At 37.6% G+C, this 24,828-nt stretch overlaps 1 protein-coding gene across 4 annotated transcripts in view; it reads left to right on the forward strand.

Annotated features, from left to right (window-relative positions):
- LIMA1 (LIM domain and actin binding 1) overlaps positions 1 to 19,247 on the forward strand; it is a 63,091-nt gene extending 43,844 nt beyond the window's left edge. For all 4 annotated transcript variants that reach the window (XM_026717385.2, XM_026717386.2, XM_026717387.2 and 1 more), the window contains exons 7-11: positions 2,939 to 3,046; positions 6,328 to 6,376; positions 11,714 to 11,829; positions 15,385 to 15,518; positions 16,806 to 19,247. In XM_026717385.2, coding sequence (XP_026573170.1) covers positions 2,939 to 3,046; positions 6,328 to 6,376; positions 11,714 to 11,829; positions 15,385 to 15,518; positions 16,806 to 17,799 — 1,401 coding nt within the window. In that variant the 3' untranslated portion in view covers positions 17,800 to 19,247. The remainder of the gene's footprint in view (positions 1 to 2,938; positions 3,047 to 6,327; positions 6,377 to 11,713; positions 11,830 to 15,384; positions 15,519 to 16,805) is intronic.
- Positions 19,248 to 24,828: the final 5,581 nt, after the last annotated feature.

Genomic DNA, 24,828 nt, shown 5'->3' on the forward strand with positions numbered 1-24,828 from the left:
ACCATTCTTGCCTTCAGATGTGACATTTCCTGCATGTTTCCCTAGGTAAATATGCTGAACGCTGCTCTTAACTATGGGTGCTAAAGTATCAGGATTCCCAAGACCTGCAGATTGTTTTTTGCATGGAGGGGAAGATGCTTACAGAATGCCATTTTGTGCTACTGCATACTTGAAATAAGGAATTGCAAGCAACAACCTGTTAAAATGAGTTTGTTATATTTTAAGGAGAGGGACCATAGCATTTAAAGTAATCAAATATACTGTATCCTATCCTGCTTACTGAACATTTTACTATGTTCTGTATTATATTTGGAAGAGGTTAGTAAATTAACATGAACCTAGGGTAGGTCAATATCTACTTGAATAATTTCTGGAGTCTGGGCAATAAATTAACAAGTATTTAAGCTAACCTTAACCCACCTGTTTTGCCAAAGAAAATTTCTTCCCTAGTTAAGCCACTGAAATGTTTAAAAAGCTTGAAGAAAACTGGATTCTTATATATGAATGCAGTTCTGAAACTGAAAACATTTTTGGTCTTAAAACCGGCTGCAAGTGTTTAGATGCCCTCCTCCCTGGTTGCAGTATTGTTTTGCACCAATTCCAGTTAATGTTCTTTGAAGTTCTAGGAAAAAATAGTAGTTCCCCAAGGATGAATCTGCTAACTCATTTGTCAGCTGTTGTTATAAAAAGGAAGGGGAACGCAAGGCTAATTTGTGATAAAGCTTGAACAGCTGATTGAGGTTAGACTTCAGTTGTCTATTCTATGAAATCCATTAGTAACAGTTGTTACATATTATTTTAGAGAGCTGATAGCTAAGATAACAAGGAATGGCATTTTACTTGAAAATTTGATAAGGAGAACCAATTTCACTGTGCGAAACCCAGATATTTTCTGTATCTGCATAGGAGTACTGTAACTGCAAATAAACTGGGATGGTGGTGGTTAGGATGGGATTTCCTTCTGTTTACAGAGATCTAGATCAGGGCTGTCAAACTCACGGCCTTCAGGCCAGATGCGTCATGTGCTGGCCACGTCATCTTGTGACAATGCGAGTTTTACAGCTCTGATCTAGATTAATTTATCCATATGTTAGACCAGGAGTCTCCAACCTTGGGAATTTTAAGACTTGTGGATGTCAGGCAGTATGTAAGTTTCTGAGTTCCATAAATAAGAGAGTAGAATAGAGGCCATCAGCCCTGACAACCCTATCATCCGAGTTTATGTTTATGTTCTTCAGCTTAGGAAACAGAGAATTTTGGGGGTGAACAAAGTGCATTTTCTCCCTAAGCCTTTGCAAAAGCCTAATATGATTTTTAAAGGAAAACATTTCTCTTCACCAAATTCTTTGCAGTTGACAAGGCAAGCAGTCATGGAAGATATCTCTCCTCCTCCTATTTTGCATATTTAATAGTTCCGTGTATTGCAGAGGGGGAAGTGGACTGCAAATAAAGCTTTGGTTAAAAAAAAAAGACAGCTTTTCTTTCTCCAATGCAAAAGTTCAGTCAGGCCTATTTCACAGGGAAAATCATAAACCATACTCATTGCAATTCCTTTTTTCCCAAAATACAGCTAGGTTTCTAACAAAAGAAAAAAAATATTATTTTAGTATTGGGAGGGGTACCAGTTTGATATCCCTTGTTCTTGTTAACATAAGGAAAACGTATTTTTTTCTCAACCCTGTGAAGTTTTTACAATGAAGTTTGGCATCTTTGAACTTTGAAAATTCCATACAGTGAAGTATTTCCCACAGTAATATAGCTTGGCACTATTACTTTCCCTGTAGCGATGTTTTGGCATTTAAGAAAGAATTTAATTTTAGTGAATTATGATTCTCCCAGTAATAATTTTTCCAATCGTTCTCACAGCTGCAATTCTCCTCGCTCATCTTCCTTTTAACAGGAGCAAATGGGCACTTTTATCCAGCAGCATGACTTCTGTCTTGTACTATTAACGGTACTGATTACATAATGAAGATTAAGTTAGCACCAGAGTGAGATTGAAAAAAAAAATCATCAGGGCTGTAATGGAATTATTTAAACAGGGACAGAAACCAAATTTGTAGGAGAAGGTCTATTGCCACAGAGTTGAGACAGTAAACTACCAAAGGAGGTCTTTTTTTCAGGGTTTTGCCTTACTGGTGAAATATTCTGTACAAGGAATATTCTGTATTCCTTGACTTATGACTACAGTTGGGATCAGAATTTCTGTTGCCAAGCAAGATGTCTTGTTAAGCAAAATACCACAGTTGTTAAGTGAATCATGCAATTGTTAAGTGAATCCAGATTCCCCCCATTGATGTGGGGATGTTGCAACCATCGTAAGTGAGAAGAACAACTGTGGTGGTCACTTTTTTCAGTGCGGTTGTAACTGCTGTTGAACGATCGCTAAACGGTTGTAAGTGAGGACTACATATCAATGCTTCTATTGAGAGAGTCACTTGGTAATTCTTACCCATTTTTCTAGAAAGAGGTTTCTTTAACTTTCAGACAAGTTTCTTTAGCATTATATATGCGGACCTGGTCCTACTATAAGATTTTAAGGGAGGTGGTACGCTTTTGGTTTATTATTGATTGATTAGTTGGTTGGTTTTGCAGGTTTTAATTCACTATCAAATGAATTTATCATTTTAGTTCTAGCCTTAAGAATGACTTTAGGAATATAATTGAATGGTAACATAATAATACGGTAATTAAATATAGGACATATATACTGTGTGGTTTTAACCATTCACTCATGTCCAACGCTATTAAATCACCAAGCGACTGAATGGTTAAAACAACAACATACTTGTGATATAGATAATGGGTCTGTTACTTTAATATTAGATTTATTTCATCTTTTTTGCCATATTCTTCTACATATAAATCTAGTTGTAGGCATATTAAAAATATACTCAACCTATGTTCAATTAAACTCAAGTGTTTTGTTTTTTTATAGAATGAGATTCAAACTAATGAAAATGAAGACAAAGACTACAATTATGAGCAGAAGGAGAATTTGCCACCATGTTCTGACAATTTCTTTCCTCAGCACATTGAAGAAAAGGTAAAGAGGACTGCCATGGTGGTAAAAATTAAAACAAACCAGATATGGAATTCCTGTGAAGGTTTAAAATGGGATTAACTCCAAGAATTCCCCAGCCAACGTGCTGACTAAGGAATTCTGGGATTTGAAATCCACCTTGAAATCACTGAGGTTGAGAAACACTGTCTTAGACTGAATAGAGTGAGCCTTTAATATGTATTATAGTACCCAGGATACATCTTAGTAGCTTTTTGTTTTGTTTCCAAGCATAGATTTATAGAGTTGTTGAATGTGAAGTAATGTGTTGAGCAGCATGAGATGCCCATAAAAAAAAATCATGTTTACAACCCATACCGTTATTTCCTGAAAGCTGTTGGCACATTTTTATTCCTTACATAGAGCTTTTTCTCCACATTCTCAGGCAAACTGATCTTAATCCTATTCTAGTAACTTCTTGGTTTGTTGAAAGTTGCTTCCCTAGCAGAAGGTCAGCTCATTTTAAAGCAAACACCATGGATTAAAGAAGTAATTTCCCTTATTTGTTCTTTTCCTACAGCTGAATGGATGCTTTCAGTAAAAGGCCTCTTCCTGCTGATTTGAAAGAGTGAATAACTTATGATTTTATAGGCTTCTTGTGGCTTTCCCTTCTGCCCCGATTAAGCACTTGCTTGATACGCATGAGAAGTTCATGCAGGAAATGTGGAAATTAGGGGCGGGGAAAGTTATGACAGCTTTCCTAGGTATCGGCAGAATGTGCGCAAGAATATTTAATAAACCTACCAGCATGTTAATTCTCCAATTGCATGTCAAAAGCACTGCTTCATATCACGTGAGGGCTTAAAACATGAGTGTCTTTCACTGAGAGTGCCGTTGAATGTGCTGTGAAATGCCTGGGATCATCTGTTTCTCCAAATCAGACCCACAAGCACAGAATATTAGCCCAGCTTACTTGGCTTCTTGTTAATTTGCACAGTTTAATTGCTCACAGTGGGGCTTTCCCTGTAAATTAGAAGGAAGCTGCAGTTAAGCTTATTACGGTGTATTAATTCCTTAATTGAGCAGTCTTAGGGTGCATTTGATTTAACAGGGTGAATATTGTGGGCGCAGAGACACCATTTTACTCAGAATGGGGCATGACTTGTTTTATGATTGCTCTGTACTATAGCTTGGATGTGTATATGTGTATACACACACACACTCTGTGCCTGTGTGTACATATTGATCAGTTCTCTGAAATTCCAGATAGAACCTCTCCTATAGATAAAAAGCTGAGTTCTACTTTTATTAAGTGAAGATAAGCTGGTGTTTCTTCCTGATATGGTACATTGTTCTCAAATGTGGACTGAATAAGCATTGACATGCAAATTAAAAGTTGTAATGCAAATAACAAGGTGTTAAAAGATAGTCAATCAGTGTTGAGGGGAAGAAATGTGGGAGATTGTAGGTAGTCCTGGACTTAGTATTCAAATGGAGCCTGCCTGTCACGGTTGTAAGTTGTGATGGTTGCAAAGCAGGTCCACCCACATAACCAACCCAATTATACAACCTTTTTTTTGTGGCCATCATGCATTTTGAGGGATTTTTGCCAAAACCCAGAAGTAAATGGTTTTTGACAAATATCACAGTCACATGATCATGGGACATTGCAAACAGCCATAAATGCAGGCTAGTTGATGAATATTCAAAATAAGTCAAGTGATTGGGGCGGTTGGAACTTTAACAACAGAGTCTTTAAGTACCTTTGGGGAGAGGGTTGCCTATTAGGGTTAGGGTAAATTCAAAAGGTTGCTAAGTGACCAGCTGTAAGCCAAAGACTATCTGTCTATACTACTTACATAAAGAAACAAAGGTGTATAGAAAGATAGTATCACCCCAGATGCTTCTTTCGATTTTTGAAGACTGAATGTTCAAAGGCTAAATGGCATGGTGGTGCAGTGGGTAGAACGCAGTATTGCAAGCTAATTTAGCTCACTGCCAGTAGTTCAATCCTCACCGACTCAAGGTTGACTCAGCTTTCCATCCTTCCGAGGTTGGTAAAATGAGGACCTAGATTGTTGGGGGCAATATGCTGACTCTGTAAACCACTTAGGGAGGAATGTAAAACAGGGGTCCCCAATCCCTGGGCGGTAGCCCAAAACAGGGCTGCAGCACATTCAGAACTAGGCTGTATGAGTGGCAACCAAACACGTATGGAGTTCCACTTGCGTGAGCAGCAGACATTTCCACTCACAGAGAAATCTCCATTTGGGCAAGTGATGGGCTCTTGAACAAATGGAGCTGTGCTTGTGCACAAGCCTGCCTCTCACACAGTACCATCCCCTCCACATCCCCACTGGGCTGCCAAGCCCAAAAGGTTAGAGAGTGATCTCTTTTGTCTGGCCTTTGAAGCTAAACAGAGTTGAGCCTGGCTGGTGCTTGAAAGGGAGATCTCCTAGTAATTTTAAGGTTGGAAAAAAAGATTCAGAAGGTTCCAGTGGCAAATCATTTCCATACTAAAAAATTAAACATGGATGCACCTATAGAAATGAAGTGGAATTTTACTCAAAGAAAATAGACTTATAATACCTATGTTGAATGTACTTCATTTTGAAATATTCATTAATTACATAGAATCTGACCTGATCAAACAATTTGCAAGCACCTGAGCTGCAAAATCATGATAATGTAAATTATACATTTAAGCATATAAATTTGATAGACAGACAAATCTTGGAGCTGGAGGATTGGACTTGTTAGCCAAATGCAAATAACTACAAATAGAGTCTAAAACTCTGTAGCAGTTGTTCCAAGTTTGATCCAAGGACTCAAAGATATTATTTTTCTCTAATACTGGTGCCAAAGTTTGGGGGGAATAGAGTGAAAACTTTGGGATTACCAAATGTAAGAGTCTTTGGCTTTATCATCTAAATCTGATAAGATTTCAGGTTGTGATTTGGTGATCATATGCAGTTCATTTTAAAATATAAATAATAAATTAAAACATTACTTAATGTTTGGATTATGTGGACACTCTCTGGGAGTGTTCTGTTTTTCACATTGCCAATTGCTAGCTTTGTAGTCCTCAGAAACCTTCAGGCATGGTATAATGTTTATTTAATCCGCAATAGTAGGGACTGCTGGTTTGTGGCAATTTAAGATTTGATGTGGCAGTAATGCTGCGGTTTTTGCATCACAATCTGCTTTGTGCTTTTCCCAACAACTTTGCCTGTTTTTCTGCTTTTCTGCTTGCCAAATGAGGTAAATTCTAGTTCTCTGGATAACTCCATAAGAAAAGATGGTTCATATACATATCTCTCCTACAGGTTTTAGTAGGAGATGGTTTGAATTCCAGTCTCTGTGAAGATGGCACTGGTGAGTTCTTAATCTCTCTTTTATTCCCAAACCTACAAAATAAGGAATTAGTGTGTTTCCCTGAAAATAATCTCTACCCTGAAAATGAAACCCTACCTCAATTTTTAAGCATGCACCTAATATAAGCCCTACCTCAAAAATAAGCCTTAGTGAAAGGGTGGGTGTGGCCAGCACAGGAGGCAGTGAGTGCGCATGGGCCGATGGTGTCTGGCAGCAGCAGCAGTCTATGCTGTGCATGTGAATTGATTCCCTGTCCAACCAACAAGCAGAGGTGAGGGGCGAGGCACACGATTTGGACGCTTTGTGTGAGCCACAAGAAAGCCCAGAGTTGCTCATCTTCACACAGCAGCACCAATAGCAGAGGGAGGCAGAGTTGCGACAAGGAAGGCAGGCTATTCTGTCTTCCACCCCGAACCTCTGCCTGCTGCCAGTACTGCCACATGAAGACGAGCCAGCCACCCACTCTGGCCCACTGAATCTCGGCATTTCTGTGATCTGTGCTGTGTACCTGGATCGCCTGCCTCCCCCCTTCATCTTTGCCTCCCATCTGTTGCTTGGACAGGGAAGCAACTCACCTGCACTGCATGGGCTGCACAGCCCCAGAGTGTGTAATCAAGGGACTGGCGGGCTGCAGCTGCTGCCGGATACCGTCAGTCCCTGTGTCTCATGTGCACAGACCAGGGGGTGGGGCATTCAGCTGGGCTGATCACCCTGAAATTGTGTTTCTCCAAAAATAAGCCCTAGTGCTTATTTTGGAGCCGAAAAAGCAGAAGAAATTTATTCCCACTTAGAAATAGATCTTTAAAGCCTTCTCATACAGTTCCATTAACAACTACCAGAAAATATTTTTTTTAATCCTTATGCACTTTATATGTCTTATTTTCACTTTTTAAAAAGCTTGATCTTTAGGCCCATCAAGTATTGTTCCACAAGTTGATTTCTTATCAATTTCCCTTCGTGTTCGTCTGAGCAGTTCCTTTTTGTCTCTTCTCTGAGAAAATTTCCCTGGCTCCACATATGTTGCTTTTGTAAATCCAAAGTAAGAAGGCTTTTCAAGACAGTCTTCTGATTATACCTGCATGTCTCTAACTATCAGAACATCAACTGGTTTAATTGGTAAATTCATCTTGACATCTTTTTGCACATCACTCTTATCTCTGGCATTTTTTTTTGTAGATAAAGTTTTTTATTTTTAAACACAAACATACCATACAAAAACATAAAAACATAAAATCCTTTTCCATTTTATATACATACAGTGTGTCAGTTGATTACGTATCTTTTGTGCTATACTTTTGTAGTCATTTACTCACAATTTATATCAATCTTCACTTTGTCAAACTAACATATGTTTGTATATTTATCAGTTATTAATCATCCAGGACTAAACTATTTATTCCATCGTTTTATACGAGATGTTCCACATTTTATCTTAAAATTTATGTTATACTTTCAACCAGTGGTTATATATATCTGTATCATGTTTTATATCAATCTATTAGATTTCTATCACAAAATTATCTAGTCTATTATATTACCATGCCTTTTTATCCAACCATTGATAAAACAAATCCCATATCATATAAAATTGCTTATCTTCTTGTTCTCTAATTTCAAATGTCAATTTACTCATTTCAGCACAGTCCATAATTTTTTTGATAACTTCCTCCTGCATAGGTATTTTGTCATTTTTCCAGTTCTTCGCAAATACAATTCTAGCTGCTGTTAAGACATTTACAATCAAATATCTCTGGCATTTTTAAATAGATCCACATGGGTGATCTTTATTTTTTTCATAGTCCCGAGAAGAATTCTGATGAGCTGATCTCTTCACCAGCTCCTATTTTGACCATATTCATAGGTTCTACAAAAAGCACCTATGCTCAGTTTGCGATGCTACCCTGAAGATCCTCCTGTCTTTTAGCTTTTATCAATTATTTAGTTCAGAAAAATACCTACTTTGCCTTCTGAAACCTAATTCTGGAAACATTCCAGTCTTCTGTATAATCAGTCAGAAGTAAAACTGCCTAAATCACTCCACAACTGATTGTTCTGTAGTCTGAACCCTTTAAGAATTTTGCATGAGCTTAAAACAGATTAGATTGCATTCTCCTTGCTTGCATAATGGTTAATCATTTCTGACTTTAAAAAAAATAGAATTAAATGGATTTTGCCATAGAGATAGTCCTTAACTTTCATTTAATAATTGTTCAAAGTTATAGTGGTGCTGAAAAAAGTAATTTATGACCAGTCTTCACACTTAATAACTTGCACATGATCAAAATCAGCAATCAGTATTTATTTTTGAAGGTTGCAGCATCCCAGGGTCACATGGTCATTTTTTTTTCAACCTTTCCAGGGGGCTTCTGACATGTAAAGCCAACAGGGGAAGCAAGATTGGTTTAACAACTTGTGGCAAAACAAATTGCGAAATTGGGCATGATGCACTTAATGCCCTCATTACTTAGCAATGGAAGTTCCTACCCCAGTTGAGGTTGGTTATTTTGAGGATTTGCCAATAGAAACAGAGATAAGAGACTACTGTAAGTGCAGAAAACAAATGAAAAATTTGGAATATAAAACTGCTTGGCATCATTGTTTATCAGACAGCGTGATCTCATATGGAAGCCAAGCTATTCCTTCAAGTTAGTGTGTATTAGAAATAGTGTACGTTTTGTGTTGTCTCCTGAAAGGAATGTGAATGGATGTGCAGATAAGTTAGAAATAGCTTGTTTGGTGGAATTAGCAAGGCAAAAATAGCTTATCCTAAGAGACACCAGGCTAACTTTCCTTGGTCTCACTTAATCTTTTTCTTTAGTAAAATAGAATAGATTTTTTTATTGGCCACTTGTGAATGGACACACGAGGAATTTGTCTTTGGTGCATATACTCTCAGTGTGTATAAAAAGAAAAAAATACATTCATCAAGAATCATAAGATACAAATAGATCTGGTTCTTCTGCTTTTAGTTAACCACAGGTTTATTATCTAAATTCTAAGTAATAGTTTGGTGCACAGATGAAACCACAATTAAATTAACCTAAATATATGCTATTTTAAGGCTAACTATAGATTAATTATAGTTAATTATAGTTTTACATAAATTGTGTGTGAGTGAAACTATTTTATACTCAGAGTAGGAGAAAACTATTTTAGGATTGTAGAATAGGGAGAGAGAAGGCTTATTTCTTTTTATTTATTTATTATTCCCTTATGCTTCATTATTGGAAAATAACCTTCCATTCTTTCTGTCTTAATCAGAGTAGAAAACCAAGGATTTAAAACAGATCTGTCCTGTCAATTATTATTTTACTTTAAAGAATGCCCCCCCCCCAAAAAAAACCCTTCATCTAAAATTAAACACAGCACTTTTTAGCATTACATGTAGTCCTCGACTTACACCAGTTCACTTAGTAACCTTTCCAAGTTACACTGAAGAAAGTGATTTATGACCATTTTTCACTCTTATGATGGTGGAAACATCCCCATGGTCATCTCATGTGATCAAAATTTGTATGCTTGGCACCTGATTCGTATTTTGATGGTTGCAGTGTCCTGAGGCCACTTTTTGGCAAGCAAAGTCAATGGGGAAGCCAGATTCACTTAACAACTGCATTACTAACTTAACAATTGCAATGATTCACATAACTGTGGCAAGAAAGGTCATAAAATGAGGCAAAACTCACCTAAATGTCTCACTTAGCAACATAAATTTTGGCTTCAATTGTGGTCATAAGTTGAGGACTATCTGTATATGTACCGATGCAATGCTTTTATCGACTAAAATAAAAGACTACAATTAATGAAGGAAATCTTGTCTAGTCGATGGCAAATAACTTTAACTGGTAGAATTTATGTGACTGAATCTGATCAAATGAAGTACAGAAATGCTTCTACATACTGCTTCCCACCGAAACATTGAACTACAAAATAATAGAATATATTTTAAAATAAATAATTGATCCCAGAGGCTAAAAAGTAAATACGTTTTAACTTACTCCAATTATATAATCTGTTACGGAATTTTGCTTAATCTTAGGAAAGGATGTGGCAGCTTTAAAGAGTTCAGACAGGTGATATGTAGACTACAAAGCATAAAAGCATCTCTTAATTATTTCCAATATATTGTTTCTAGCCAATAATCCTTGAAAGACAGTTCTTCTGCAATGTTGCTAGTGGATCTATAATTCTTTATTTAATACTGTTTTCTATCTGGATAATACACTGTATTTTCTTGATTTTTAAGTTTGCACCATACCTCTATGTTTTTGGTTTTTTGGGTGCTTTTCAATTTCCTCTCTTCAGAAAAGTACTTAACAGTTTATTTTATGTGGTAGGAAAATATTGTTGGGTCAAACAGATAAGTCACCAGTCATTTAAAACCTAAACTCTGCATTACTTAATTAGCTTCATTTATAGACAAAACATTTATGCAGCTGCAGCTTGTGAAACACAAATTAAAAGTTAATTTTTTTAATACTAGGATTTATCTATGGGCACTTCAATATAGAGCAGTAGTGGCTAACCTTTTTCGGCTCCCACATGCCAGCACCCAGAAGGCAATGCGTGCTGGGCCCCCCACACCTCCTGCACATGTGAACACAACCCCCCCTTGTGCACTGTGCGTCTATGCATGTGCACATGATCTCCCCTTGCACGCCGCATGTCTGTGCATGCGTGTGAGATTCCCCCTCCTGCACAGCGCATCTCTGCACATATGCACACATCTCCTGCACACACCCCTCCACCCCTGTGCATACGTTCCAGATACTCGACAATCAGCTGTCGGGCGGCAGCGCGTGCACATGCGCAGTGGGGCTCTTTCAGGCAACCTCTCGCGTGCCAAGGGAAATGGCTCTGCGTGCCACTTCCGGCACATGTGGCATAGGTTCGCCAACATGGATATAGGGTCTTTGCACCACTGTAAAACCAGACCATCATGTAGGTTCAGCTGTCACATTGACTAATTTCTAACTCAGTTGCAGTGTATCCAGTATCACATAGAAATATTATTTATTTTTGCTTTGCAAAATTTATGGGAAGTCATTTTTCCTCTTGCCAGAAATTCTTGCCTCACTGGATCCTGGGTGTCATATAATGTTTTGTTTATAAGTGCTTGAAATGGAATGTAGCCTAACAGCTTCAGAAGTCTCCTTTCACAGCAAGCATTCGGGTTCAGACAGATGCTCGTCACTCTTCAACTGCATCAGTGTTGATAGCTTGGCTGGCTGCAGAATGATTTGGTGGAACTGAGGAGTGGAAATGAGATTGGGTGGCAGAGCCTTGTCTTCACGAGTTTGGAGGAAAAGAACCTAATACGAGTCCGTTTGTTTCTAGCCGGGTGTAACTTCCAGAAAGAGATTGAAGTTGCAAGACCTGTCCATGCCAAACAGCAAAGTCCTAATTCTAGAGCATCTACTCAGTCCGACAGCTCTCCTCCCAAAGCAGTGAAGGTACACTGGATATTTTTTTTCATTAATGGGCAACGTAGGAAAAAAAATCTAAAATGTAAACTAGTCGGTTGTACATTGTTGCCTGTGTTTCCTTTTGTGATCATGCTGTTTTTTGACTTCCAAAATTTTATTAAGTTATCGTTTTCCACATTTTAGGTCATGAAAGTATAGTACGTTATAGTTCTGTGAATTTGTAAAAAATATATTAATTTATTCCTTTGTTAGATTTATGTCTTGCCTTTTTTTTCCATTAACCCAGTTTTTCCTCTAACAATTCTGGAAGACAGAGTGAGTTGAGAAAAAATGACCAAATTGGTGTCTCTTAACACTGTTCCAGCACCTTAATGGTGATTTCACATTGACTCTCAGGACATCTCAACAAAAGCTATTTTGAAAAACTGTATCTGTATCTGGTTTCTGTATAACATGATTTAATTTTTTTATTCAACATACAGAATGCATTCAAAAATAAGCAACACAAATATGTTGATATACACATAAACAATGACATGGCTACATGTTCATGCGTGTACACACAGATGAAAAAAGAAAACATATGCAGGCCTAGAAATATCTAGTTATTTAGAAACTCATTTCAGGACTGGTTTATCAGTATAATTCTGCTTTGGAGTCCCTAAGCTTATGTTTTTGTATTTAACATATTTTCATGAATGTATGTTTTCTAAAAACACAAAGTGCTTCAAACTTTGTTTAGCCATGAGTAAGTCCCGTTGCTGACATATCATAAGGTCTTCTGTGACTATTGGTGACATTTGTGAAATAATGAAGACAAGTGTCAATCTATATTTCTCTCTACATTTTAATTACAATAGACTAAATTCCATTCTCAACTGGGTCTGTTAAAAGGGTAGAAAGAAGGTTACTGTACATGATATGTTTTTTGAGTTATAGAAATGTTGAGTTATAGAAATGTGGAAACCAGAACATTTGACATTTGATTTCTGTTTACCGCTAATTTGTGGGAGAGGTTGTCAGCTTTTAATAGGAAATCGTGCAGTATTGCTAATAATTTCAATTGATATGTCCATGTAGTTTTTCCTGAACAGTTGTTTGTGAAATATGTTATACTGTAGTATATATGCTGTGACCCTTTGTTTTGAATTTTTTTTCCTGTTCATAAAGGAATTTCTTAGCGGCTGAGCCTACTTTAATTAGCTTTATAATAAAATATTTGTCACTGGAGGGAACTACTCAGTGTACTTTCCAACAAATCCATATAACGTTTATAAATAGTCATTTGTCTTTTTCAGCTTCTGTTTCCTGCTCCTGGTTTCTTATCTCTATTCCTGTCTTCTGCTTCCTTTTTAACGTGAGCTCATCTCTCAGCTTTCCTGCGTCCTCTCCTCTTTTAATTATTAACTGGACTTCATGGCTCTACTGTAGTTGTTCTTCATAACATGCTTGAAAAGGAATATACTTCTGCACACCCCAAAAGTTTCTCCCATGTAAGTTGGAAAAGGGAACATACATTGCTGCAACTGATGTCATTTATTGCAAGTGCCTGTTCCAAGAGCAAGTTGGAAAAGGCGGAGTTTTAATATTCAAATTTATTTCCTGGATTCTTTAGAAGGATCTATAGTCTGCACTATTAGGGGAATTCCATGGCGCTGTCGCTTCCCTGATCATTATAATAAAAATGTTTCATTATGTGCAACATTTCTTTCTTTTCAGAAAACTTTTTCTATAGAACACAAAACCAGCCTTGTGCATTTTTTGCCACCCATTTCCAAAAGCTGTGGGGTAGCTAACCCATGTATAAAGTAACATCAGGCATTTAAACCAACTGAAATCTTAACATGTTTTAGGTACAATACTGTTAGTTAATCAACGTTGCTTGAATATCTGGCAGCGCATCTCTTTCCGCTCATATTTGTCCTATCTATTTGTTTAATTTGTGCCACCCAGTCTGTTTTCACTTTTATTTAGACAACCCATTCTTATAGCAATTATAACGTACAGGAAGAGTTTTGATACATTAGAACACATTCATAATTTCTGCCTGTTGAAGCACCAATTCCAGAAGTTATTTCAGTAGATAGTTTACTATAAGAATCAATTGTTTGACAATTGATTTTGAAGGCAGAACATGTGATAAAAACTTAATTGCTCAGGTAAATTCACTGAGGTTACAATCAGTCATAAAAAGGAAGCAGAGCATTGACCGCCCTACAGGTAACCATCAACTTACAACCATTCAATTAATGACAGTTCAAAGTTACTGTAGTGCTGAAAAAAGTCACAACCCATTCTTGCATTTATGACTGTCGCAGAGCCCTGGTGGTCATCAAAATTCCAGCACTTGGCAACCAATTTACAATAGTATCCTCGAGCCATGTGGTCATCATTTGCAAGCTTCCCAGACAGCTTCTGACAAACAAAGTAAATGGGAGAAGCTGGTTTGCTTAACAAATTGCATGATTCATGTAACAATCACAGTGATTTACTTAACAGTTGTGACCAAAAAATGCCATAAACTTGCATGCATGACTTACTTAACAGCTGCCTTGCTTAGTAATGAAAGCTTTGATCTCAATTGTGGTTGTAAGTTGAAGATTACCTGTGTTATGGCTCCCATCGTGACTTTTTGACTGTAGCCTGTAGCTACCTTGAGCTTCCCTAACTCCTTTCGCTCCTTCAACTTTGTGTATGCTTTCTCATGCATTTTCTGCTTGGGTGAAGGCAGAAGCCCCAGGCTTGAGCACTGGAAAAGAGAGAAGAGGAGCAATCCTACATGCTTCCAACCATAAGCCAGCTCTGAGTGGTGTTGACTGTCTAGTTCTAGCATGCTTTAGCAGAGCTGTTCTGGACATTAATTTGCCACCTTAAAAAAAAGAAAAGAAATGTAAGTGGCATTTTAAACCGAGAGTAGGCTTGATATAATCCTCAGGATGATGGTGTTTTTCATAGTGAAACTAATCAGTGCCAACATTTTAAGTATTTGGTTAGAGCCTTTAAATCTGTCTTCATTGTTTTAGACCGGGGTGTCAAACTGGTGCTCCATAGGCCAGATGCGTCATGCGCAGGCCACGCCCACCCCAGCTCCGCAAAGGGAAAAAAGTCGTGAAACGGCATGCGATGGCACCATGACGCCTCGAGTTTGACACCCGTGTTTTAGACTCTTAAGTGCCTTTGCTGCTTTTGCTTCTGGTCTCTCTCTTCAATTACCTCTGTTTTGAATCTTTTGTCTCTCTAGAGATGCTGAAGAATATACAGCTGCAGCATTAAATTGGCAGAAATCTAGAATTTTGTCCATTCTACCTGGTTGCTTGACAAATTCTGAAGCCTATTAGAAATAGCAACAAAAAATAGTCTACTAAATTATTTTGGGATTTTTGCAAAAATTTTCAAGAATGCTAAATGTGACGAGGTTTAGGACTAGGTACACATAGGAGAGAATGTTCTTTTTAAATTACATAATTTAATCTGTATTAACTTTAGAGGAAGATTCTGTAGAGGATAACTTTAGGACTCTTCAGTGAAAAATACCAAAAGATTGTTCATATTTACACCATTCACCCATTTTTCTTTCAACAGAAATTTCAGGTGCCAGCAAAGGAAATATGTATTGCTTGCAAGAAGACGGTATATCCAATGGAGCGTCTCTTTGCCAACCAGCAAGTCTATCACATTAGCTGTTTCCGTTGTTCTTACTGCAGTAGCAAACTCACGTAAGCCTCAAATAAAATAAAAGTAGTGCCTGTAATGTTCTAGCGTGCTTTAAGGTAGAGAAATGGTTTTAATATAGTAGAGGTACACCAAAATGTGAACTGAGTATAGTCTTTGGATGGTCACAAGAAGTTCAAGAGCTATAATAATTTGGGAGCAGTTATATATGCTCACAACGAAGTAGTCATAGATAATAAAGCTTACTGTGGGTTTTCTAACTGAGGTAGCAAAAAGAAAATTAAAATCCGTATGATCATCTATTCTAGGCTTTAAAAAATCAACAGCGTTAGACCTAGAGAAGGCTATTAATCTTGATTTTCTTTTTCAAAAATAAGATCGGATAATTATTATCGCTAATGGGGACTACTGGGATTACCATTGCTAAGCAGTGTAGTCTCATGACATTGCGACTATATTCCTTAACAATGGAAATTCTGGTTTCAGTTACCACCATTAAGCAAGGACTACCTATATTTCAAATCCATTTGTTAAGACATTTAAATTTTAATAGCTGGAGCAATAAAGGATTGGACAATGAATGAGAACACACAGTTATACCTAATTAGTTAAACAGAGCTGACCACTGCATGGGGGAATCTGAGCTGTAATTAATTGGTTGCAGTGAGAGTAAAGGGGGGAGATTCCTTGTTTCCCACCTTTTTCCTCTATATTACATATGTGCTCTCTGTGTTTTTATCTCATGATGTTCCTTCTGTGTTGATTTACCTAATGATGCTCCTGTTTGCCTATCTTATTTACTGTAAATATATTTATTTATATAAAACTGGTTCGTGTCAGCATCTCTGAATCTATTTAGACACCGGCTGCACAAATCCCTGATACTTTTCTAGTCAAAATCCACTTGTCCTGTTCAGCTTTAAAAATAAATAAAAATGGTTTGTCCTTAAATGAATTGTACATGGTTCATTATGATAGTTTCCATCTGCAGATTGGGTACAAAAGTTTTCTGTTTATATATGGCCCTTTGTAATACAACAGCAGGTATTCCTCTTAATAACCATGAGCATTTTTTAAAAATCTTAGAAAGTTTCCCCTTTTAAAGTTGCTATATAAGGAAAGTGATTCTAAACAGAACAACTAGAGTTATTAGATTGGTATATTTAACAGTATATGCATGCAACTGCCCAATCTCATATGTTAGCTTAGGTTGTCTTATGGAGTCAGTGATAAAACAACTGGCACTTTTTTTTTTTAATTTTGAAGGCATGGTAAGCTTCTTCAATTGTGTGAGTTACTAATGGGCATTTTTATGTATCTTCCCTATACAGACTTGGAACATATGCTTCTCTTCAAGGACATGTTTACTGCAAGCCTCACTTTAACCAGCTCTTTAAATCCAAAGGTAATTATGATGAAGGTTTTGGGCATAAGTCTCACAAAGAACTATGGGCAAGCAAAACTGAGACTGATGACTGTGTTGGAAATGCTGTGGAAGCCCCTCATAGTCCAGGAGTAGAAGATGCCCCAATTGCAAAAGTTGGGGTTTTAGCTGCCAGCATGGAAGCAAAAGCCGCTGGAATGTCTGAGAAGGAGGAAAAAACTACAGAGACAAAAAAGTTGAAGATTTCCTGGCCGCCATCTCCCGAACAAGGCAGTCATGGGAGTGTCTTGGAAGAAGGCATTAAAGTATTCAAACCAAAGTGGCCTCCAGAGGATGAGGTCCAGAAACCAGATCCCCAGGAAGAAGTGGATCAAGATCTTAAGAAGCTACGCAGAACATCATCATTAAAAGAAAGATGTCGACCATTTACGGTAGCTGCCTCATTTAGAACAGTATCTGTGAGGAATTATCGAATGGAAAACTCATCTCCTCCCAAGCATGAAACAAGTACAACAAGGCAGAGTGATGAGCTTGTGAAGGAAATGGTGGTCAAAAACAAACCAAAGGAAGAAAGCAGTACAATCGAGTATGTTGGTACCCCAAATACTGCTGAGAAGGATAGAGAACTAGATCAGGAAAAAGAAGAAGCACAAAATGAAGCGTCCCTATTTAAGAATGGGCAGAATAATGCTGAACCTGAGGAGGAGGAAGAGGAGGAGGAAGAAGAAAAATGTCCAGTGTCTCTTCAGGAAGAACCAATGATGTGTATCTCTCCAGAATATTCATCCTTGATTCTCTCAAATGAAAAAGAATTCTCCACTAATCCAAATTATAGATCCAAAGATGCAGGGCTTTTTGAAGGAGAAGACCAAGAAGGTTTAACTGTGGAAGAACAGATCAAGAAGAACAGATACTATGATGAAGATAATGATGTAGAATAGATTTTATTTTCTTTCTTCTTTAAATAGAGGACTTACTGAACAATGCAGGGCCTTAAGTTGGAGTTTAATGTTTTGTTCTTTCCTAAAGCCAGGTAGCTTTATGAAAGTGACTTTGTGTTGCAAATTAGTGTGAAAATCACATAACTTTTTGGATCTGTTTTATAGGAATATATTTTGGAACATGCAAGAATGTTACCAAATGATAAAGCTTAAATGCTTAAAATTGTGGAGATAGCTGCTGCCTCAGTTGAGTAAAAATGCATTTCACATTTCATTCTGTAAGTTAAGACACTTAAAAGGCATTGTATTCTCTTCTGCTTACCACAGTTTCAGCCATTTCACAATTGAGTGAAAGAGATAGGGCTTTGATATACTTAATTATGACATTATCAGTACTAACAATACTACTGCAGAGCTTCCAGATCAGTTTCCAAGGGATATGGACTACTTTAAAAAAGACTGCACTTTAATGTATATAAAAAAACAGAGTAATACTTTTTTTAAATGGTGGTAACACTGTTTTCAAGAGGTATTGTTCAGTACCTACAGTATGATATGCAGTCTGCAATTTGATAGAAGAGGAAGGCTGACTTTGCTTGATCAGGATTAGGAGAGAATCTTTCCACTTTGCCTTTTATTTTATTTTATTTTGTCTATACAACTCTAGTTGTAAATTGGCATCCAGGTGGCTATGAATCAATAGGCTTTCTCTAAGTTGGGCTTAGGAGCATCCTTGTTCCCAAGAATCAGCTAAAGGATGACAAAGCTTCTGTCTTTCAGAAAATGTCTTTCAGATAACCTTCTATACTTCTTGTACCGAATAACATTTTCCTCTTGAAAACTTTATTCTCTCTTTTGACAAGCAGTCAGAGTTCTCTATGAATCAAACTGCCAGATTTGACTCAGTGTGAAAAATCTATACAATCGCAAACTTTTTCTTTTCTTTTTGGAGACTGATAGCCTTATGTGTTTAGAGCTTTTCAACTTGGCTTCTTGTGTTATATGAAACATAGTGTTTTCAATTGGTTAAATGCTTTGTTGTAATAATTTTAATAGGGTTATGATGCGCCTTAGATTCAATTCCAAAATGGAACTTAAAAGTCTGTGGAGTGTAAAACATAGTAACTTCGGGCAGCTATTTAAAGCATCCGTGTCTTTTTCCAGATCAGAAGGCAACTGCAGAGGGAAGATGAGCAATCCTGGGAAAAGATGTGGCTACTTTAAAAAGTTGCAGACCAATGCTTAGTTCACACATTTCCATGTTGTGAAGCACCTTTGGGAACGGGTTCTGATGCACTGTATAGCCCTTATTTTTAATTTGTATTTTTTGTTTACTTAAATTCTAGCTATAATTTTACAATTGTGAAATATCTTGCTTTTCTTACCAATATTATATAGTTTGAAACATTTTTACTTAATAAATGCTCTGTCATTTTTTTTTGCGGGAAGCTTTTGATCCAGACTCTTTTTTTATAGAATCTTATTTTTCACCAGGAGGTGGCACTATTTGGCTTGTTGTACGGTAATTATTTTCCTAAGCTTTCATTCTAAATAGGTCTTGAACTAGCACTTATAGAATTTTAGTAGATATCTAGTAATTTAATTCCTTTTTTTTTTAAAGTGTAAAGGGTTTAGCTACCATCATGCACGACAAATAGAAAACAGTGAGAGATCAGTTTAAGCATACTTGAAATCCCAGAATATACTTGGTTAAAAGTGTACAAGTTTAGCCAATTCCATGCATTTTATGAACTCGTTGAAGGTGTATATGTAACTAGAAGATAAATGTAAGTAGAGGTTTGTGAACTATAATACTGATAAATAGCTCAGCTTTGACATTAAAACCATCACAGACACACTTGCTTACTCTTATCTAGTCCTTGGCTTAGGCAAACAAGCTGTGATATGCCTTCTTTTTTTAACCATTCCAACTGTGTACAGTACAATAGATATAGAGACTGTATTGGGTCAGAAGTCAGATTCTAACCTCTTATAGAGGATTTCTTCCTAGTCCCACCAAATTACTTTGGGAATGCAATGTAAATTCTTAAGCACTCTAAAAATACCCTGATAAAGCTATTTAACATTTATAAGTCTGTTGTAATGACGAGGCAGTCGAGTTGTTTGATCATGAACAACTGAATCATGATGATCTTTATTGGAGTCTAGTCTTGCATTTATACACATTTTTAGTTATCCTCCATCACTGGTTAACTTTGGTTACTGCTTAACTTTCGTTGCTGTTTAGCACAATAATCCATACAATTAATTATCTCTAGTTAAAGTCTAACATATGTTTACTTCCTCTCTCTAATCCTCCTTTAGATTAGAGACTTTGTTTACCTGAGTTGTATTTGCTTGGAAACATTCTTTATCTGAGGTTTGCCATCCGAGATTGGAACATTCCTGCAATTACAACTCTACATATCCTCGTTTTTTATTTTAAATGGAGGATTCAAAGATTTATGAATGTATCGCAATTGTAGAGGATTAAGAGAGGGGGAAGCAGGACGAAAAAATGTGAATAAATTTGGAATAAATTGAATAAAACAGCAGGTTGCAATTAGTACAATAATAATAATTATAGCATAAAAGAAAAACTGCCAGGATAAGAGCCTAGAGTAAGGACTCCTGTAACGGCCTCTGCCAATGCACGGCCAAATGTAGAACCAGAAGACAATTGTGTGTCAATAATGACTTCATCATTACATGTAGGCCCCAGAGAGGAACGCCGCCCTCGAGTTGATGGGAGTGTACCTATTTGAACAGGTAGAGTAAAATAACCTATAGTTGCATATTGATAATTCTGAGGATGAACATTAGTAGCATATTTATCAAAAAAGAACCACATATTAGGATCCCTAAGCTGCTAGCCAGTGCATATCGATCCTGTATTAGATTGATCAGAGGCATTAAAAATAGGAAAATTGTCAGGATACATATCAGGAGCTATATTAATTCCATGCAAAGAAGAATTAAAGGTACCTGACAACCAATAGTAGCCAGAACAATAACTATAATTCCCTAGCTTTTTTATTATGAGCAGCATCATAATCAGACCAATTATGAAGCCAAGTGTGTTTAGCGTGACAACAGAAGCACAGACCCCTTGTAAATTGACTAACTTTCAAGTAACGCCAACGGACAGAATTCAATTGCATAGGGGGTGTAGAAAATAGCCAGGAGTGTGAAATAGATTGTAGTTGTGAAACAATAAATGTAGAAGACATGATCAAGTTAGGGATAAAAGAAATTTGACCAAATCCCATTGGGGGCTCATAGTATAAAGTAATATTTGTGCCATGGGTCATAAACATGTATTGGGCATGACGAGCCCACAAATTAGGGTTAAGACGAACCACAGAAGTGTCATTTTGAGCAGAAACACCATTAACCATAAACAAGAAAATACAAAGTAAAATTGTAACAGAGTTAGCAGTAATAATAGCAAAAACAGCAACAACAAGATTTTCAGGAGTGAGGTAATGAGACCTGTTGCAGTTGTTGTTGAGCTTGATATGAAGTAGATTTAACCTGGCCCCAAGTGATGGGTTGCGGGCGCTTTGACCTTGGAAGACGGACTTCTGTGTTCAGATGAAGATTGAAATCCGGAATCGGGTTGTGAAGGCCCTGATGCCATGCCATGATACGGACGAACACAGCGTGCTGGAACCCACACTGCTTGTCAAGTAGAAGGATCTTCCACAGCGGCGTAACTGCGACCCCAGGTGATCAGTGGTGTAGGGCCTTTCCAGGTTGGATCTGGAGCTTGGCGATACTTTACCAAAGGCCTTGCTAAAGATTCAGTAGTTCAAAAATGCAAATTAACAGGTGAGTCTGCAAGAGAATCTAAAAAGGTTAAATGATTCCAAGTATATATAATGCTACAGCAATGAGATTTTGAATTTTTCACAGATGGTAAGGGCCAGACTCAGTTTGTAATTGTTTCTGAAGCAATGCCTTAAAAGTACGATGAGCTCGCTCAACCATAGCTTGACCCTGAGAGTTGTAAGGAATTCCGTGCACTAAAGTAATATTCCATTTCTGACAAAAGATTTGAAATTCCTTACTAATATAAGCAGGGCAATTGTCAGTTTTAAACTGAGAAGGCCGACCCATTACAGCAAAAGAGGAGAGACAATGAGAAATAACATCTGAAGTACGTTCATGTTTTGAAGCAGTAACCCAAAGGAAGTGTGAATGAGTGTCAATAGACGTATGAAGATAACAGTATGGCTTAAAGGTTGAAAATTGAGTTACATCCATTTGCCAAATTTGATTAGCTTGGGTTCCTTGTGGGTTGACACCTACTGGAAAGGGAACTGCCAGTTGCTGACAAGCTGGACAAGCACGGACAATATCCCGGGCTTGAGATAATGGAATTTTAAATTGCTTTGCAACAAATTCTTATCCAAAGAGAGAGCACAATAAGAAAAGGGAAGAGATTGCATAGCCAAATACACATATTGAGTATCAACGATCAAGTTAATAGGTTGGTCATTGAACAATCGTAAAGCCAAAATCACAGCAGCCAGCTCAGCACGTTGAGCTGAAGTCTGCGTGGCAGTAAATTTAGAATACCATTGTTGAATCTGCCAGACAACTACACCCCTTGTAGGTGATCCATCAGTAAAGACTGTAAGAGCTTTAGAAATAGGATTTCGCACAAAAATGGAAGAAAAGGCTGGATTTAAAGTAGTAGTAACCACTATTCTAGGATCCTTGGGTAAAGAATACAACAAGTTTCCCACATATTGAGAAAAGGCTATCTGATATGATTCTGAAATCATCATCAAATGCTCATGTTCAACTTTTGTACGAGTGAAAGCTATGCTAGTGAGATCCTGTCCTGTAAGATGTAGTAGAAGGTTCTATATGTCCAGCAGCCAATTGTTCTTGAACCAATTGTTGTAAAGCAGCGAGTTTTTCCCTTGATAATGGCCATTGTTCCACCCAAACCGTCGTAGAACAGAGCCATTTAAGAGGAAGAGCCATCATCAAGAATCAAATGGGCATTAAGAAGAGAAAGGATATCACGGCCCCCAATATTAGTATGAATATCTAGAATGTATGGTTGTAGGAAAAAGGACTTACCAGCAGATGTTGTAACATTAATTTCTTGAACACTCTGCCAAGCAGCTGTAGAACCTCCTATTCCCCACAATGAAGAAACTGTCATTTTCGGCCACTTTACTGGCCACCGTAAAGAGGAGATGACAGTAACATTGGCTCCAGTATCCAATAACCCTTGAAATGGTTGTTTATTAAGGAAGGGCGTTAACAAAGGACGAGAGGAGTTCAGCTGATGAAGTAAGCCTACAGATAAAGAAGTTGATCCAAATCCTGCATCCCCACGATTACCTATACCAGGAGATGGAATTTCATGTGGAAGAAGGAGCAATTGAGCAACAAGAATTGCAAGGAAGAACTTGAAGAAGATTCACCTAAATCTGAATCATGAGAATACCAGTGTAATCTGAATCTATTACCCCAGGCACAACAAAACAGCCCTTTTTGTGTGCAGAAGAACGAGGCAAAATTAAGCCAACTAATCCCGAAGGAAGAGGACCTTTAAATTGAGATGGAACTATTTTAACTTCCATGGGAAATTTAAACTCAATTTCCTCTTGAGTGATTAAATCGATCCCAGTGCTACCAGCTGTGGCTGGGGAGGAGTGAGAGAGACTGCTGGAGGAGTCAGAGTGATGGGAAAGGCATGCTTTGGATTCTGGGTGGGTGCCACACCCATTGGCAAGTTTCCCGACCGAAACTGACATTGATTGGCCCAATGAAATCCCTTTTTACAAATAGGGCACTTCTTAGAAGGACGATTCTGAGGCATAGAAGGTGTAGAACGACAGTCCTTCTGAAAGTGGCCAGGCTTCTTACACTTAAATAGTTACCAATTGGTCGCTGTCCTTTCTGAATAGCAGCTGCTAACATATGCATTTTATAAGTTTGTGATCCAATATCTTGGCAGACTCGCAGCATATCTGCCAGAGTGTAATGAGCAGTAGCCTTTAACGGCTGTAAAGCACTTTTACAATCTGCATTAGCATTTTCAATAGCTAATTGGTGAAGAAGTTCACCAGCAGCTTCCTGATGATCAAACTACTGTCTAATTGCTTTGTACAGACGCTCAACAAAGTCAGCATAAGGCTCATTGGCATTCTGTCGAATATTTGAAAATTTTGCTCTAGGTTCTCCAGCTTGGGGTACCTTAAGAAAAGCACGAAAGGCACATTCAGAAACAATAGTTAATGTAGCTGGAGGAAGAACAACTTGAGTAGGAATTGTACCAAATGGTCCAGAACCAAATAGCTGCTCAACTGTATATGCTCCGCCCTCTCCTAAAGCAACAGTTTGAGCATGTCTCATATATTCACTCTCCCAAACTGCATATTGTATGGATGTTAAAATCATGCGAAATATTTGCTTCCAATCTTCAGGGATCATTGTATAACCATTTTTTATTCCTTCTACAAGTCCTCTTGTAAAATTACCACTAATCCCATAGTCTGTAACTGCCTTTTTAAAACTCTCTTAAGATCTGATAAAGCAGACCCTCCCATTCTGCTACTTGCAGTCCAAGCTGTGGCCCCTGATCAGGACAATATTGTACTGGACAAACAGACAGTAATTCTGCAAGTTCTGTTCCTGAGACAGAGGCATCCCTTTTACAAGTCTCTACCATTTTCTGAAAAGAAGACTGAACAATAGAGTCAGGAGGCTTTTGCCCTGTATCTGCAGGAGCTGAGGGAATTGAAGACATATATTCAGGTGAAGAAGGGGGACAAATGACAGCATTAGTATAACGTGAAGGTGGAGGTGTTAAAAGAAAAAGTTCATTGTGACCAAATTTTTCAATTGCATGCCTACATAAATGCCACATATGCAAAACTTCTATTTTTGCTCGAGGTTCAGTATGCAATGTTTTTCCTACACATTCCCAATCAGTTAATTTTAAAGACCCCTTTTCTGGGTACCATAGGCACTGAGCTGCAATCTCCTGGACAAGCCTTAAGAGAT

This window comes from Pseudonaja textilis, chromosome 2, assembly GCF_049901715.1.
Source record: "Pseudonaja textilis isolate UNSWEBS1 chromosome 2, rPseTex1.2, whole genome shotgun sequence".
NCBI classification, from domain to species: domain Eukaryota; kingdom Metazoa; phylum Chordata; class Lepidosauria; order Squamata; family Elapidae; genus Pseudonaja; species Pseudonaja textilis.